General features: G+C 36.9%; 1 protein-coding gene across 4 annotated transcripts; it reads left to right on the top strand.

The window, feature by feature from the left end:
- The first annotated feature begins 51 nt into the window (after nt 1-51).
- On the top strand, nt 52-18,108 carry anln (anillin, actin binding protein). Of its 4 annotated transcripts, none has more exons than XM_063014384.1 (26): nt 52-288; nt 7,956-8,106; nt 8,365-8,748; nt 9,356-9,696; nt 9,811-10,192; nt 10,384-10,583; nt 10,665-10,769; nt 11,090-11,192; nt 11,296-11,379; nt 11,468-11,506; nt 11,749-11,948; nt 12,136-12,284; nt 12,380-12,521; nt 12,606-12,741; nt 12,827-13,012; nt 13,113-13,239; nt 13,331-13,379; nt 13,460-13,513; nt 14,153-14,185; nt 14,555-14,576; nt 14,668-14,780; nt 15,011-15,064; nt 15,334-15,420; nt 15,518-15,625; nt 15,708-15,880; nt 16,318-18,108. In XM_063014384.1, the coding sequence occupies exons 2-26, from the start codon at nt 8,004-8,006 to the stop codon at nt 16,430-16,432; spliced, it is 3,489 nt and encodes a 1,162-aa protein (XP_062870454.1). In that variant the 5' UTR covers nt 52-288; nt 7,956-8,003; the 3' UTR covers nt 16,433-18,108. The 4 variants fall into 4 exon arrangements, with proteins under 4 accessions (XP_062870454.1, XP_062870438.1, XP_062870429.1 ...); XM_063014368.1 differs by lacking the exon at nt 52-288 and adding an exon at nt 3,182-3,287 and having other exon boundaries at nt 10,387-10,583; XM_063014359.1 differs by lacking the exon at nt 52-288 and adding an exon at nt 3,182-3,287.
- Nucleotides 18,109-19,187: the final 1,079 nt, after the last annotated feature.

Genomic DNA, 19,187 nt, shown 5'->3' with positions numbered 1-19,187 from the left:
AAAATCTCTTACTTGCAAAAGTATTCAGACCCTTTTAAAGACCTTTTTGGGAATTGAAGCCCCTTTTGGCAGCTTTTTACAGCTGCATGTAGTTTTGGATACATCTCTACAATCTTTGCACATCTGGATTTGGGAAGTTTATCTCATTCTTAATCTTCATAAACTCAGTCAGATTAAATCTGTCAGAAATATATGAACTGACATCTTCAGTCTTTCCACAGATTTTCAATGGGGTTAAAGTCTTAAATTTGACTGGGCCACTCAAGGACATTCCAGTATGCTTCAGAGGTAAGTCCTAATATATGTAAAATATGTATTTAGGGGTGTCTTTTGGAGTCTGTGTCTGTTAGTTACCTTTTGTTTGACCCTCACCAAGATAGTTACGCTCCTGGTGATGCAGCCCACAGGTTCACACAAGACCCCTTTACTACAACAAAGTCACAGTTCACAAAGGAGTGGGCCTGTAATTTCATATTTTTTATGTAATGTATACTAATTTGCACTTTTTTCTAATAACATTACAATATGCTAATGGTTTGTTTGTAGAGCGGGTCATTCAGCCATTTTAGCTCATAGTAGAGAACTATACAGCAGATTAGTTGTAAATCTTTGGCCCCATCTACTGGATTTAAAATGCCTTTACAACACCACCACTAAATACACCTAATGATTTCATAATGCCTGCCAATCCTAATTACCAACCAGTCAGATTCAGATTAATTACAATAAAAAAATATATATAAATTAAAATTAAATCAATTACAAGTTGAGTATAGCATGTAATATGTAGAAATACTTCTCTAAAATCCCTTTTTAAATTTGGAAGGTAAAAAGTCAAACATTTGTTATGTCAAACTATGCTGCTAAATAATGCTGCTAGTATTTTTTTTGTTATTAATGAGCTATATCCAGTTCCCCTGTACTCTGACACCCTGTCTGGCATGTATAAAGCCATCATCCTCTTTACATCATTTACAGCCAAAGTATTACAGAGAACCCTATCGTGTATTCAGGATTATGCTATGCTCTCTGTATTGATCCACCATTTGTGTCAGTGCCTCGACCAGACAGTTACCCTGTTACCCATCTGGCCTTCCCTTCCTCAGACACGTTCAGTTAAGTATGTAGAGAGTCCGTTCATTGATACTGGTATACCAACTGACAATGAACAAGTGCCATGTAAAATACATCATATCATAATTATAAATTAAAAAGTCAAATTCTTAACAAACATTTACATTTATTAATTAAGTACATAAAAGTAATAATAAAAACTCAAATTCAGCTGAAAATACTGCTGCAGTTTTTCTGCTCTGACAAAAGTGGACTTTCATGGTATTAACACCCAAATTATAAAACAAAAAAATAAATATAAAAATAAATTTAAATGATTAACTCTTTTTATTGAATTGTTAAGTTTTGATTTTCTGTATTTTGTGATTCTGGCTGTTACATCATAGTCACATACAGCTGGTCAATAGTATTGGCACCCCTGATTGTTTCCATTCCAGTCTCCATTTTTGACTCAGATCTAGTTTTCTTACACTTGAGAGCATATTTTGCATATTACAGGGACAGGAAATATAACTTATGCATCAAAGCTACCACAGGCTAATGAAATTACTGTGTGCACTGACTAGGTAGGCACAAATAAGTATAATTTCTAATTAATTACATTTTAGTTTGATTTTGTCCTTTGTTTCAAGCTGGAAAAAGGACATTAATCATGTCCTGGTACTGTTTTTTTCTGCCAAGTTTTTGTTTTTATGTTTGTTGTCTTGGGCTTTTCTGTATCAAACATATGAGTTCATATATGACTTTATAATGAAAACTAGCTTTGCAATAAACACCAACACTGTGTTTCCTGATAAGCTGAACAATTTCATGCCCGGTTTGAGGCAAATCACTTTGTGTATATGGAAAATGCTCGTGTGATTGCTGAATCAAACCCATTCACTGTTTCTGTGGTTGAAGTGCGCAGATCATTTTAGATTGCTAAGACCAGCAAGGCAGCCGGACCTGGTGATATTCTTGGACGTGTTCTCAAGGTCTTTGGAGATTGGCTAGCATGAGTTTTTACAGACATCAGTTTTGTATCTCCAATTCACCTAACTCAACTTAAATGTCTTTGGGCTGTGGGAGAAAATCTGAGTTTTCAGAGAAAACCCACGCAGACATGTGAAGAACATGTAAACTCCATACAGAAAGTCCCTGGACCACTTCATCTGGGAATCTAACCCAGGACCTTTTTGCTGGTAGGTGACAGTGCTACCCACTGAGCTGCTAGAATATCTGTAAATACACTTCACTGTGTTCTTTATTACTCAATGAAGCCCGATTAGCATCAAATGTAGCCTGTGGTAGATCCCTGAGAATAGATTTGAGAACTGCTGCTGGGGTTTGGCAGTCCCAGTAGTTTTAAATGCTTTCACAAACTATGCACTGTACAAATTGTCCCTTTAGGTACTCATTCCCTTCACAGACATAAAGAAGGTGGATTGGCTAATCTAAATGAACTTGGGCATGAATGTGCTAGTGTATGATACCCGGGATGGACTATTACCCTGTCCAGAATGTATTCCAGCCTTGCGACCAGGAGACTCGACAGACTCTGAGCTAAACTTAAACTGAACCCTGTGCAAATGCCAGCATTTTCCTATGCTAGAACACTGCTTGGAAACAGTCTCAGTTGCTTCTCACATAGCCAACAGTAAAAGTATTCTGTATAGCCTGTAAACAAAAGTTCTGTACATTGGTTTGTATGGCAGGACAGATATACGGTATTGTTTATACAGTAAAACCTAGACATTTCAAACTTTAACTGGCCTTTGGTAACTCCCTTGGGAGTCTGTTTCAACAACGCCGTTGAACACTTCCCCTATTTTCTTTAAACTAAAAAAACATCAAACGATTGGCTGTATTACTACAGAAATATTATGTATGTCCTAAAAGAAAATTGTCTTTAAAAACTCAGTAATTAATGCAAAGCGGTGGTTGACCATTTTGCACAAACTAAACCACGAATGTAGAAGTAAAGGGCGTAGAGGAGGTGTGTAAAGAACAAATTGAGATCGAGCCGGACTGTTGGTGACGTGTGCGTGACCGTTGGTGAGTGAGCAAACAGGAGCAGCGCTGAAATTCAAATTTGAACAGCAGCAGACAGTGTGGCGTGCGAGGCAGAAGAAAAACACGAATTCATTTTATGCGTTTAGACGCAAAGACGGTGTTTATAAGTTATTTAGTGTGACCGGGGAAGTAAAAAGTGCGAAATGGACCCGTTTACTGAGGTAAATATGACCTGTGTTTGGTATTTTTGCATTTTTTATGTTAGGGGTTTGAACCTTTGTGGGCTAACGTTATCTCGACACTTTCAAATTTTGTCAACTAACTAACTGTAAAGCAGCTAAATTACATTAATATATTTCGACATGTAAATACTGCAGCTGATTAAAAATAAGAAATGTTACTTAAACAATGTACTATTAATTAGAAATGGTTTGCTGTCCTGTAATTTTGTTTAACTAAGGGTGCGTCCCCAACTATACTATCATGCTGTATGTTATGTTAAAATACTATGGCTTACGACATTATTGTTGGTACATCATGCTTATTAAAATACTTTTTGTACAGTCCAATACGTTTTAGGGTGCAGCTCTCACTGTGTGTATCGTTACTGCAGTTAACAAAAGAATCCCATGTTTAATAGAACAACCTTAGATCAGCATTGGCTGTTAAATTGAAATCTGAAATGTGCAGCCTTTAACGTTTTTGTTAAGGCCGCATATAAAATAGATACTAGTCAGTGTAAGGTTAGTGACCAGGACAGGGGAAGGTGTAACTAAGGTGTGACAACTTGGTACTTGGTCATTCAGGTTTGGTAAGTTAGCTAGGCGGCTGATTAGGTTTTTTTGTATTTTAGGATTAATGTACATATACACTATTTTATTAAAGTTGTGTTATCTACTGGATAAAAAGGTGGTAGAGTGTTAGGGCTGTGCTCCTTCAACTGGTGTCACGTGGCATGCATTTTTTGGGAATGACAATCACTAACTGAAATTTCCATGCATTGCTGAGATGCTGCCAAACTTTCAGTGAAAGCTTCTTTGCCGTCTTGCTTAATTAGGCTTTTGGCGTTACAGTTTTAGTCATTGTTTAAAGATGTTTTTATTTTTGTGAGTTTTGCTTATGTTTTTTACAATACAGGACTTCACCAGTTGTAATAGGTTGCCTTAGAGCATGTAATGACAGCATTGTTTTTGAAACACAGCTATAAGTTAGGATAAACTTTGTGCAATGTAATATAATAACTGGTAATGTGTCAATAGCATAATCAATGTTAACTTTGTAGTTTGTATATTTGACTGCAACATCTGTTTTATGGTTAGATTTAGATTTTGGTAAATATCTTGTTTCATTTATGTAAGCAGTTAAAATTTAAAATAAGTGGTGACTGGTTATACCTGTAAAACTTGTGTAGAGAATTACCCTACAGCAAAACCCAAAATAAGAATGCATGTGCAAATGTAAACATGATAATATTACAAGCAAGAATACTTCAATTTCTGTATGGTAACATGCATGTTCATACAGAGAGTTGTATTAAATATGGAGGACGCTATTTCCTTCATATTCTTTAGCCGCTTGTGTCAGCACTTTGACCAGACAGTAGAATTTGCTGTTGCAGTGGCAAGGTGCTGTGACCTCCCCACCCTCACATTTGGCCAATTGTGCCTGTTGTGCACGTGGCCAGTCTGGTGGCATCACTAAGACTCTGGTCAAGCCTTGGCCATATTGTTCTATTGTATTAGACCATAAGTTTAAATGTTTTATTAGTAATCTCTTATTTTTTTGGCCCAGTTATATCTTTAGTTTATATTATGAAACATTTAAATCAAGTAGTCTAATGTTAAGAGATTACTAGGTGTTTTGTGTTACTGCTTTTCGACAATGAATGATTATAAAGTTTAGTTATTTACTATGCTGTAGGCCTTAACAGTGGATTATTATATTCATATTATGTACCTGTCATCATGTACTGGTGGTGGTGTGTGTGTGTATATATATATATTAGATTAGATTCAAATTTATTGTCATTGTGCAGAGTAAACAAGTACAGAGCCAACGGAATGCAGTAGCATCTAACCAGAAGTGCCAGATAGAGATTATATACATATAATACAAATATGAGAGAGATATATATATATATATATATATATATATACATATACATATACATATATATATATATATATATATATATATATATATATATATATATATATATATATATATATATATATATATACACACTAGGGGTGGGTTTATAAAATCGATTTTTCGATTTTAATCGATCTTTATTTGAACGATCCGATATCGATTCATATAAATGCGAGATCGATTTTTTAAATACGCCCCTTTTTACGGTGCACACGGAAATCTATTACTATTGTTACCCCCTTTAATTTCGCGTGACCAGCCACTGTTTTTTCATGCAACGAGATCTGACCTGCACATCAGTTTAGCATGGCAGAAGCTCAAGTTATGACCACTACACAACTTTTTGCACTGATTTTCGCTCGGCTCTGGATTCGGGAGGAACTCGGTGTTCGCTCTGCGATCAAAACTCGGCTCTCAATCAATGTGTGAAACAGCGAGGGGAAACACAGGGGAGAGGTTGGAAACAGGTGGTGGAGCGCAATATAGTTTCTATCAGAATACATCAGCACACGCGAGATCGTTCTCTACAAAACAAAATATTTATTAACCTCCAACTCACTACAGAACGATCCATGCTGCTCGTGTTGCCAAATCCACTCAGATTCATTTATTTCATCAGCGCACAAACTTTGATTGCTCGCTACTTGTTGATGTGCATGTTTGGACGTGGTATCATTAAACCTTTCATCACTTCTCACGTGTGTTTTCGTGACAAAACGTAGCTTGCCTGTGATTCCCCCTGGTGATGGATGGTGTAGTGTAAAACTCCCCATCGCCGATCAGTCGTGTAGTGTGAACATTACAGTGACCACGTGTTAATCAGAGTGTCGTGTAGTGTAAACTTGGCATAAGCTGTACAACAGCCAGGTGTATGTTTACATTACATTTACAATGTTGTAGCATGTCAGACAAATGGAAGAAAACAGTAACATTCATTTTTTATTATTATTTCATTTGTCTGACATGCTACAACATTGTAAATGTAATGTAAACATACACCTGGCTGTTGAATGTTACTGTTTTCTGTTTTGGATTAATTATTCATGTAAACAAAATACACAAATATTTTTAATAATGAGTGTTCTTTGTACAATTATCACATTTGTTCTCTGAACATCTGTACATATGTAAACAAAACCTGTTAATGTAACTCAAATATGCCTAAATGTGTTGAATCGAAATTGGATCGAAAATCGAATCGAAAATCAAATATCGAATCGAATCGGGACCTGGTGAATCGAAATCGAATCGATCCAGGAAATTGGTGGCGATACCCAGCCCTAATATACACACACATACATATACACACATACATACATACACACACACACACACATATATGCATGCAGTATATATGTATATTTACAGGGGTTGGACAAAATAACTGAAACACCTGTCATTTTAGTGTGGGAGGTTTCATGGCTAAATTGGACCAGTCTGGTGGCCAATCTTCATTAATTGCACATTGCACCAGTAAGAGCAGAGTGTGAAGGTTCAATTAGCAGGGTAAGAGCACAGTTTTGCTCAAAATATTGCAATGCACACAACATTATGGGTGACATACCAGAGTTCAAAAGAGGACAAATTGTTGGTGCACGTCTTGCTGGCGCATCTGTGACCAAGACAGCAAGTCTTTGTGATGTATCAAGAGCCACGGTATCCAGGGTAATGTCAGCATACCACCAAGAAGGACAAACCACATCCAACAGGATTAACTGTGGACGCAAGAGGAAGCTGTCTGAAAGGGATGCTCGGGTGCTAACCTGGATTGTATCCAAAAAACATAAAACCACGGCTGCCCAAATCACGGCAGAATTAAATGTGCACCTCAACTCTCCTGTTTCCACCAGAACTGTCCGTCGGGAGCTCCACAGGGTCAATATACACGGCCGGGCTGCTATAGCCAAACCTTTGGTCACTCGTGCCAATGCCAAACGTCGGTTTCAATGGTGCAAGGAGCGCAAATCTTGGGCTGTGGACAATGTGAAACATGTATTGTTCTCTGATGAGTCCACCTTTACTGTTTTCCCCACATCCGGGAGAGTTACGGTGTGGAGAAGCCCCAAAGAAGCGTACCACCCAGACTGTTGCATGCCCAGAGTGAAGCATGGGGGTGGATCAGTGATGGTTTGGGCTGCCATATCATGGCATTCCCTTGGCCCAATACTTGTGCTAGATGGGCACGTCACTGCCAAGGACTACCGAACCATTCTGGAGGACCATGTGCATCCAATGGCGGTGCCGTGTATCAGGATGACAATGCACCAATACACACAGCAAGACTGGTGAAAGATTGGTTTGATGAACATGAAAGTGAAGTTGAACATCTCCCATGGCCTGCACAGTCACCAGATCTAAATATTATTGAGCCACTTTGGGGTGTTTTGGAGATGCGAGTCAGGAAACGTTTTCCTCCACCAGCATCACGTAGTGACCTGGCCACTATCCTGCAAGAAGAATGGCTTAAAATCCCTCTGACCACTGTGCAGGACTTGTATATGTCATTTCCAAGACGAATTGACGCTGTATTGGCTGCAAAAGGAGGCCCTACACCATACTAATAAATTATTGTGGTCTAAAACCAGGTGTTTCAGTTATTTTGTCCAACCCCTGTATATGTGGTATGGGGAAAAATGTATTGTCAATTTATAGTGGTCAGTGTGTGTTATCATACAGTATTGTGAATTTAATAACTCACTCTTGGCACTCGCCTTACATACTTTGTGTTGTTTACTTAGAAATTGTTGGAGCGTACACGAGCTCGCAGGGAAAATCTTCAGAAAAAGATGGCAGAGAGGCCCACAGCAGCCAACCGCCAAATGGCGAAGAGATCAAGAGAGCCACTTGCAGAAACAAATAGTATCATGAGTCAGCCACCTGCTGACAAAGGTACCAGTTAAATCCATGCTTAAACCATTTCAATAAGAAGCATGACATAAGTTTTGATTAGGATTGTAGATGCAACGATACCCAATAACTCATCAACATGTAAATATTTTTAAATAAGTGCAATCCTTAGTAGGTTAAAACTTTTTTACAAACTTCATGAAGAACCTTAAGTAATTTGTTAGGACATGCAATGTTTTAGTGCTGATTAATGATTCTAAAAGTTTTTCTAAACAAGTCACTTGTATGTCTTTGTTCCAGTTCTACCCTCGTCCAAACCATCTCCTTCTAAACGTCGTTGTTCAGAGGAGAATGCCTGTTTGACTGGGGAAGAAAACAAGGACCCAGTTACCCTTGGTGCCCAAGGCTTAGAACCCATAACAGACAAGAAGCCCCCCATTGCACCAAGCAGTATTTGCTCTACCACAGTGGAAGAAATGCCTGTCCATTCCAGCTTACCTCCAGAGATGGTGGCACGTCCCTCACAAGCAGTAGCAGGATGCACAGATAGCATGATGAAAAGTTCTATTATTAATGAAGGCAGAGAAATAGTTAAAGATGCTCCTACTTCCATTCCAACTGCCAACAACATGAGATCTCGGCTGCAGAGGCTTGTTGCACAGAGACAGTACTGGGACTCAGATGGTAGGCTGCAATCTGAAGGGTTTTATGACTACTTTTAAACAATTTAGATCTTGATTGTTTTTGTTTTTTTGAGTCTGATTTGCTTAATTAACATCTAAGGGTTTCAAATGATAAACATTTGCTAAACTGGTTAAATCTTAAGTTTCCTTATTGGATCTTTAGCCAAAACATACCAGTGGACAACCATTTTAGCATGTGTCTATGTATTAGGGGAGAAAAACAGTAATCCCAGTGAATTAGATTAGGTTAAAAGATTGTTCTGATTATTAATAATGCCATTTGACCGTTTAAATTTTTTTTATTATTTTTATTTATTTATTTTTATTTGATATGCACTGTATTGAATGTGGTCATCAGAGCTCATTCAGTTTTTTCTGATAATTTGTATTAATGTTTAGCTTGCCATATTAGTTTCAGAACTATTGATGGTAATCTTTTATCTGTTTCATATGCAAACGAGATTATACTGAAAAGTAAATGATTTGTTAATAATATATAGTATGATATTATATTGGTATTAACCTCATTGTATGGATTATGTATTCTTTTAAGTCTGTCTTATGTTCATTAAAAAAAAAAAACCATTAATTTTAAACTGTATTTACAGACAGCAATTCACTGGTCCCAGATACAGTAGCTCTTTCCCCTCCTAAATCCCAAAGAGTGGAAGTTGCTACGAATCCAGCTCCAGCCCTCACATCTGAGGCCCCCATAGGCAGGAAAGGCAGACTGGCAAACCTTGCTGCTACAATCTGCTCCTGGGAAGATGATTCTGACCCCCCGCCTACTTGCAGAAACAATGCACAAGGGCAGCCTGGCACAGCTGGTGTGACTCGGCCAACCCATGTTGACACGAACATTAGTGTCAAAGGGAGTGCTGCTGCACAACAGTGTGCACCAAAGTTTGTCCATTCGGTTGCTAGCAAGCCTGTACACAGCACTCGGCAGGTGGGACAATCATCTGAACTATGATTTCTAATACATTTAGACAATGAATATTAAACCATTTTAAAAGAGCTTTTAAGAATTAACATTTACTTGCATGTGTTTATTTTGTTATAGCTGCCAGTTAATTCTCCAGTTAAATCATCTAGAGTGATTCCTTCAAGCCCTCCGAAGACTGATGTTTCTGAGCCCAAACTGGCAAAAGGATTTTATTCTCCTGCATCCAGCCCTGTGAAGAGCTATTCTAGTCAACATTGCACTTCAGTCAAGTCAGCTGCAACAGTCCCATCTTCTCCTCAGAAAACTTCAGGTTTTCAAAGTCCCATTAAGAATCAAGCCCCAGGCAAAGATTTTAGGGCTGGACAAGTAAATGCTAGTCCTGCAAAAATTAACTTACCTACCAAGAACCCCTCAACCATAGTGCCTGCCCCTCAGGCCAGTGAGAAATTGGACAAGAACGCAAGTCCCACAAAGCATAGTACTCCAGTTGGACCTGCTGGTGAGTAACTGACCAATTTTGTTGTTAATTGAAATAACCTTTTAAAACTTTGTGAAGTGTACTTAAATACATAATGTTGCAATTACATTAACACTTGCCGGTACCCCTATCTGGTACTACGACCATACAGTGGAATTTTCTACTGATAAATGGAATAAAGGGGATGACCGAGTTTTATTGTTTGTTCCCAGCAGGTGTTAAGTCATTTTTGGAGCGTTTTGGAGAAAAGTGCCAGGAACGTTATCAGGGCTCCCCCCTTGCTGGGGTGAGCCAAGGCCGCACAACTACAGTCACACCATCATCCACCCACAAATCAAAACTGCTCCAGGAACGGCTTGCAGTCACCCAGGGAAATTCCAGCACTGCCATTCTTACTCAAAAACAGAAATTGGTATGCTATCTTTACCCTCCCTACTTATGCGTGAAGTGCTTACATTTTACTTAATTTGTTATTATTTTTTATTATTATTAGGAACGTGAGGCAGAGTTGGCACAGGTTCGCAATCGATTTCAGAATAACAAGATGTGGAAAAGTAAAGAGAATCTTGCAGAGGCCCAGAAGGACATAGAGTCTAAGGTTAATAATAATTTTACATAATGTACTGGTTGATTTGATTTGTGTTTTATAGATCAATAGTATCAAATTCCTTCATTAGCATACTTGAATTTTAAAAATGGCAACCTCTGCATTAACAAAACCTTGCTGCCCTACTTAATAAAAGATCAACATTATGGCCCTGCTGCACAGCACCAGGATGCCAGGGACCTTGTTCTCCCCATGTCTTGGTTTCCTCTATGTCACACCTGGGCATTGTACGGCCCCTTATTATTATTATTATAATTATTATTTATATAAATAAGAGGGAAACACTCATGTTGGATTTTGTTTTTTTTCAGCAAGTGGAATGTCCTGATGAAAGATCTAGACCTGTATTCGATATGGAGCACACAGCACCAGTTCCAGCACAAATTCCAGAAACTCCAAATTTCACAGAGAATGGTACACCAAAACTTATTACCCAGATGGACATTTGCTGTTTTGTTTTAACTGCTGTTGCTTTTGCTGACTAACTGCTTTTAACTATACTCTTTTGGATTATTAGAAAAATCAAACCTGCAACCTGCTTCTTCAAGCCTATTGAAAAAGGCTGAGCCTTCTTTAGAAAAACTAAAGCAGATGGAAAAAGGTAATTAGAATATACTGTACTACACGTGTTATATTGGCTAGTAGACAGATTTGTAAGTAACTATGTTTTTGCATCTGTTTGTTTATAGAAACAGTGGAGCTATGTAACGATGAGGAAAAAGACGAAGGTTAGGATATTAAAAATAACATTGCTGCCTGTTGTTATTCTCCTTGTCAATCCCATGCTTTGTTTTTCTTAGTGAATGTAATCACTAACTAAACACACAATTTATATATTTAATGCACTATCAATTTGTTTGTTAAACTTTAATAAAAAATAAAAAAAAAATTGACCAAGGGCATTCTTTTTTTAATAAAAATATATACCATTTGTCAAGATCTCTAATTGTAATTTTTATTTCATTTCCAGAACTAAAGGAAGAACTACATGAGATTGAGATGAATGTAGATGGCTCCATAAACTCTGAGGTTATCAACGATCTTTTCGAAGATATTTTGGAGGAGGGTGATGAGGAGGAAGATGCTCTGAACATCTCTTCCATGTCTATTCTCACCCCGTTGGTGGAAACTGTAGCTGCTGTAGTCAAGAGCCCTGAAAGAAAAGTCATGGTGAGTCCGAGTTCTGTTATACTGTATGCTATACAGACAATTTATGTTTTTATTATGCTAAACTTTACATGGGCTGCAGTCTGGCTTCAATGTCAGATTTCTTAGTAATGAAAAAGACACCAGATAGACCACAGGCTATAATCATCAAAATGCAGAATTCTAATCCCCAACTCTCTTGTAAACATAGACATCAACTCCAGCTAGCTCATTTATTGAAAAGAGGGGGACGCCTGAGAGTGTATCCAGGCCCTCTAAATTCCAACGGGTGCGGATGCTACATGCTGAATCTTCTGAAAACATAGATGCCAAAGAGGAGGAGCAGAAACTTCCCTACAGGTAATGCTACGGTATTATGGTTGCATAAGAAGCTGCATGTTGCTTGCATTAACCTTAATTAGATTTAGTTTTTAATGGCTGTCTCTGGATTTCAGCATTGATGCATATCGATCAACTAGAGTAAAAGACATTGAAAGACCTCAGGTGAAACAGGTGATTGTTAGGAAGGAAGATGTGTCAAAGAGACTGGAGGAGCCCCAAACTTCAAGTCACATCAGCATTAAACAGAAGATGCAGGTAAATAAAGATGAGAATTTTTTACTCATGTGGTTGAGTGGTTTCAGTGTGGAGGTGGTCTAAATGTATAAACTTTGGTCTCAGGTCTTGTCCAGTGAGATGAACATGCAGCAGACAGTGATCCATCAGGCCAGTCAGGCACTAAACTGCTGTACAGATGAGGAGCACGGGAAAGGTTCTCAGGTGGAGGCTGAAGCTGAACGACTGCTGCTTATAGCCAGTGAGTATTCTTAGGCTGTATATTCATTAAAATATCAAGATTTGTCTTTCTTCTGTTAAAGTAATGTGACAAATGCTATTCCTAGCTGAGAAGAGGGTTGCTTTGAAAGCTGAGCTAGAACGACTAAAGGCAGAGGGCCCCGCACAAAAAAAAGTCTCCACCAAAGCCCAGGAGGACATGGGGTCGCTGGCCTCTAAAGGCTCCATCACACTGCAGGAGCTTCGTTTACCACTGAAAGCTGACTTTGTTTGTTCTACAGCCAATAAGCCTGGTATATGCTCTTCTTTAATTGGTCATTTAAATAGCAACTTGTGTTTATTTTGGCTTTATAACCATGGATACTTGTACTTATACCTTCTCTTTCACTAAAGAATCTGGAAACCATTACTTCTTTGTGATGATTCGAGCTGGAGCTGAGAATACAGTTGCTACTCCTTTAGCGAGCACCCACAGTGCAATCAGTGGTGATGCCTTATCCTTCTCCACCAAGTTTACACTGTAAGTCTACATTTCTAATAGCTCTATGACTATTACAGCCAAGTAATTCTATGTAATGTAATCTTTTTTTTTTTTTCTTTTCGAACCTCAGGCCTCAGGTTTCCAGTGACTTTGAGATTGATATTGAGATGTATTATCTTGTAAGTCCAATTACATAGCTGTACTGTGTACATAAGAATGTTTTTATACAGTGACTAAATTCTTTTTGTTGTTGTCCTAGATTCAGAAACGTGACTTGTATTTTGAAAAAAGAAAGAAGCCCACCAAATCCAAGGTATCTGTTTTTACATATTGCAAATGCTAGTGTTGAGGTTGAGTAGGCAATATAACGACCTCTATAGATAGAAGTGTCTTTATAAGTAGTGCAGTGGATGCCTTATTAAAAGGGTGTGAGTTCAAGCATCATCAATTCTACAAGCCATCTTTTACTGAAGAAAAGAAAGTCATTATAAAATTAGCAGCTTTTTGCACATACAGCATTTACAAAATGTAATGACATGCTTCCAAAACTTAAAATGGTGTTTTAAGTTTATAATGAAATTAAAGAGCTTTGCAGTCTTGCAAGACCTTTATGATACAAACTTTATGATCAAGATTTTTTTTTTTTTTAACAAACTAGTAACCCACAAATATGTACAGTTCAGTTTGGCATATATTTATATTTTTGTTTATTATTAATATTAGTGTTATTGTGGAGTATGTAAGTGCAGTATGTTGTGTTGGCCTGTTACAGATAAAAATTAAATGCTTGTTTTGTCAAGAGATTAGGAATGCTAAAAATGTAATGTAATACTTAAGCTTTAATACCATAAGCCTTCACCAGTTGCAACAGAGTTTTTGGGGGGTTTTTTTCATGTGCATTTTAATGAAAGATAAAGTTGTACAAAAATGTAACTTGTCTTTCTCCCCTTAGGCGATCACTCCTAAAAGATTCCTTGCTATCACAGTAGGTGCTTTTTTTTTATATTTTATATGACAATGGTTAAGTTTATTATGCAGTGCAAGCAAATGTCCCCAGTGTGTTTCCACAAAAACATACAACTCCTGCAGAACACACATTACTTGAACTCATTTTGCTGTTCAAATTTACCCATGTTGCACCAGTTCATAGTGTGAGCGCAGGGATCATTTTATGAATACTTGTGGTACTTTTGCTAATACAGTGCTAATAATATACCATAATACCTGTATTTACAACAAAATGCTTCAGGTTAAATCTTCAGGTTAAATACAGTATAAATATATCTTTTTTCCTGTCTGCTATTACCCATTCTATTTTATTAACCACTTTACTTTTATTCCTTTTCTGTTATAGAAAAGCAACCTCCAAACACCTGGTGAGTTATGAGTAAATAAACATTTTTGCTAGACCATTATTATTTTTCTGTGTGCATGTTGAACAATAATTATTCTTTTGCCCTTTTGTAGTAATGGCAAGCCCTGGTGGTCCGAATGCAGTGCGTACCAGTAATTTTGTCCTTGTTGGATCACACAAGCTGACTTTGGCTTCTATTGGAAAAAACAAATTTCAGCTTGAAAAGGTAAGTTTTCAGGTTTTGATTTCTAAAGCTTAGGTGCATTCACTTTTGGGTCTTGGGTTGAAGATTAAATCTTTCAGTATATGTCATTTCTAAAAGCTTTAGAGGTGCATGTCAAATCACTTGCATGTTAGCCAATTATGTTTTTAAATAATTACTTTCTGATTTCATTGTGCTGCACTAATAACTTTACAAATCAGCTTATTTATATGCAGTCGTTTCTCTCTTTGTAGATGAAATATGAAAGCAGTGAGAGTCAGCTTCTCAGTGACATGTTTCAAAACAAGGTTTTTATGTTTGCATGTTAAGTAACATGGGGGTTTTCTTTTTCTGCTTGCTTTTGTCTTTGACACAGTTGTGCAGCATCTTGCATTATGCTACTAACCTTTTTCTTCCCATTGAGTACCCTCTTACTGTTGCAGAAACATCGTACAGGCTGTATTGTCACTTTTTTCTTCCTCTTTTCGACCTATATTTTCTATTTTCTTCAACGTGTACTATAAAAAAAGGTTTTGAAACATTTCAGAAGTAATCATCTTAACCTCTGAATATCTAGGTTCCCTTTCTTTGTCCTTTGGAAGGCCACATCTACCTGAAGATGCAGTGTGAGGTTGACTCACATGTGAGGGAAAGGGGCTTTCTGGTCAGTGTCCAAATGTCTTGGTTCACAAAACAGCAAATTTTACTAATTGTTTTCTATGATTATGTATTTGCACTAATATTACTATTACAATTTATAGACCATGTTTGAAGATGTCAGTGGATTTGGAGCCTGGCATAGGAGATGGTGTGTGCTCTCAGGGTACTGCATCTCGTATTGGACTTACCCCGATGACGAAAAGCGCAAGGTAGCCATGACTACATAGAATATTTGATTGTCTCTTCATTTTTTTTAAATAATCAATTAAACATCTGACCTGTTCTGTGTAGAATCCAATTGGTCGCATCAACTTGGCTAGCTGTACCAGTCGTAAAGTGGAGCCTGCTAACCGTGAGTTCTGTGCCCGGCCCAATACCTTTGAGCTTGTTACAGTGAGACCACAGCGGGATGATGACAAAGAAACTCTGGTCAGCCAGTGCAAGAACACCATGTGTGTCACAAAGTAAGACCCCAATTTCTCTCTCTTGTTAATTCACATGAAATTATGTTATGCACTTTTTATTACTTACATTTGCTGTGATTAAAAACAAATTTTTTTCAAAAGGTAAATTGTAAAATGTAATCTGTTTTAAGATGTCAAATTATAAACACTTAAATGGCCTTTTTTTATTAATGATTAAAAGCATTGAATAATGACGTTTAGTTCAAAAGAGCAATGGATCTCTGGTGGCATTTGGTCCATTCATGATCCCTACAAACCACAGTACTGTCATACTACAATCTACCTACATTAAATTAAGTTTAAACAAGAGAATCATATATGAGTGGTTGGTAATACTTTAAACTTAATTATACAATTCATATTTTAGTACATGATTATGAATGAATCACATTTGAGGAATGTACCGATATATTGTGCCTTTATCTTCCGTTGTACAGGAACTGGCTTAGTGCAGACACCAAAGAAGAGAGAAATCTATGGATGAAGAAGCTCAATCAAATTCTCGTGGATCTGCGTATGTGGCAGCCAGACTCATGTTATAGGCCAGTGTGACCTTGTGTGGCAGACACATCATACTAGGTCACACGTTGACACAAACTGTTTCTTGAGAAGTGCAATACATTGTCAAAGTTAGACTGTTTACAGATCAATCTGAAATTTTACATTAGACTCGTGTCATGGCGAGTCGGGGGGCTTCAATTAAACCATAATAGATATTCAGGTATTTCAAAGAGGATTGATCTTATGTTTTGTAGTACCCACTAGGGTTGCACAATGTAACATAAATAAATACTTTCCCAAAGCACATTTAGCTTTAAATAGGCTTTGTGTGCCTTCAGGCCATTCTTGGAAATTCTAGAAAAAAACTTAATGTGCTGATAAATCATGGCATTGGAATAAAAATATAAAACATGAATCTTAGTGAAAATGATGCAATCTGATCTTTAATTATGACACCTTATTGGGTCTCATTTTGTGTTACATTGTAATGTGTAAAATGTTTGCCATGTATAGCAATATTATTGGTGTTTTTTCTATATTGTGCAGCCTGGGTTTATATTAGAAAAGTTTAGAACAGCTTGATGGTACTTTTGCCTAATATCAAACCAACAAGGTATTGTGCTAACTAGTAATCTAAAAAAAACTTACATTTATGTTGTTTTCGATATCACATAGGGATGTTGTGTTCACTATGTATTCACTATGTATTTACTCTGCAATTAACAGAGCTACTGCAATGTAATCCTCCTGGCAATGTAATGTATATTTTAGAAACATAATATTCTGGCTGGTTAGTTTTATTGGTGAGATTTAACTAAGCATTTTGCATAACTGTTAATGTATCTACTGTATTGGAAGTGAGAATTGTCCTTAATGGGGGAATTATTATATGAGCACACAGATGTCACTGTCCTTTTCAGTTGTCTTCCATGTAATCCCAAAATGCAGGTTGTCTAAAATGAACTCTTGAATGAGACAAATGTGTGTTTTACATACACAATTAATTTGGAATTCTCAGGATGTGTTTTGCTATTTTAATATGACTTTGTTTGATGATCAAAAGCACACTAATCATCTGAGTGGATCGTTTTTGTTTCTTATAAGCCAAGAGATTTTTTATTTGAAATATATTTACTGGTTGGTGGGGCAACCTCAAAAGTGGTCTCTTATTTTATTTAAAAATAGAAGGTTGACAAGCTGGTTTTGACTTTTAAAAAAAAAATACAAAAGTAAGGGTGATGTAGAGATTTACTTGATTTAATTTTTATTTACATTATTAGTTCAGATTACTTAAGATGCAGTATTTATCATACCAAGCTTAAGGGCTATATTTAAAGTTGTCAGACTTACTACTACCATTATGCAATTCTACTTTATATGGTTGCTTTTACCTTGATATTTTATCTGCAGGTGTTTTTATGCCAGTTTTGTGTGAGGAATATATTGGCATTTTTTTAGTTATTGACACGTTAGACAATGGCTTTTTAAAACCTTCACTTTACACTAGTACTTGTATTAATTTGCTTTAAATACACTCACAGAAGTATGTATTTATCTGCCCTAATACAATGTTGTAATTTACTAATTATTACTAGTGGAAATATTTACTGAGGCACTTCCAGGATTATTGTCCTAGGTTTAATGCCCTGTTCTAAACACTCCAAATACAGTGTCTCATATGTGGTGCTGACATTTGAATAAAAGCCAGCAGCCTTGAGGAAAAATGACCATTGTGTCTGTTATCTTTTTGTGCCTTTAATGTTTATACATTATCTAGATGATGTGTTGAACTTAAGCACACTTTAGTGGTAGTAAAACCATGTAACTGCAGTAAATGTGTTTTACATTAAACATTTATTGTTTCATATCTTCAAGCTAGATTTATCATAAGATAAATAGAAAATAAGTAAACACAATTTAGCTTGATTAAATGACACAGTTTTGCAGCATTTAAATGATCATTCTTTTTATTGATGATAAAGAATTATTTAAAATCTACCTTTATGCTTAAAGTAACAGGACCCATGTCTTCCAAAAAGTTCCATGTTTGACTTATCAGTCCACAGAGTATCATCCCAAATGTCATTGTGGTCAACCATAATGTTTTTTGGTCAATGTGAGGTGAGCCTTTGTGTTCTTTTTGATCAGCAGTGGTTTGCACCTTGCAAATCTTCCATCTATGCCATTTTTGCATTTTGTCTTATTGCAATTGTGTACATTGTCCTTAACTGAGGCAAGTGAGGCCTGCAGTTCTTTAGCTGTTCGCCTGGGTTCTTTTTTGATCTGGATGAGTTGATTAGTTCTTGGTGAAATATTGGTAGGCTGACCACTTTTGGGAGGGTTTGCTACTGTTCCAATTTGTCTTCATTTGAGGAGAAATGAGAGCACTAAGAGCACTGTGTAATGAGATCACTGTGGTTTGCTGGAGTCTCAGAGCCTTAGCAATGGCTTTGTTACACTTTCCAGACTGACAGATTTCAGTGTATTTGTTTGGTAGCTGTTATTAAATTACTTTAGAAAGTGCAATAATTTGCTGCTCTTTGAGACCTTCTAGCCTGCTTTACATTGCCAGACTGTGTCTGTGTGGGTTTCCTCCCACAGTCCAAAGACATGCAAGTGAGGTGAATTGGAGATACAAAATTGTCCATGACTGTGAACTGATGAATTTTGTGTAACAAGTAACAACCTGCCCTGTCATGAATGTAACAAAAGTGTGTAGAACATTAAAATCCTAATAAATAATACAATTAATAACACATTGCCAGACAGGTTCAATTCAAGTGATGTTAAGTGTTGCCCCAGGTAA

Source organism: Trichomycterus rosablanca, chromosome 2 (assembly GCF_030014385.1).
Source record: "Trichomycterus rosablanca isolate fTriRos1 chromosome 2, fTriRos1.hap1, whole genome shotgun sequence".
NCBI lineage: Eukaryota > Metazoa > Chordata > Actinopteri > Siluriformes > Trichomycteridae > Trichomycterus > Trichomycterus rosablanca.
The sequence above is the reverse complement of the archived record's forward strand: the minus strand, read 5'-3'. Positions and strand labels throughout refer to the sequence as shown.

Bases quoted from the DNA above. Each gene is read 5' to 3' on its own strand.
- anln (XM_063014359.1), top strand. The intron at 10,584-10,664 runs GTATGCTATCTT...TATTATTATTAG, and splicing joins TTACTCAAAAACAGAAATTG to GAACGTGAGGCAGAGTTGGC. The intron at 10,770-11,089 runs GTTAATAATAAT...GTTTTTTTTCAG, and splicing joins AGAAGGACATAGAGTCTAAG to CAAGTGGAATGTCCTGATGA.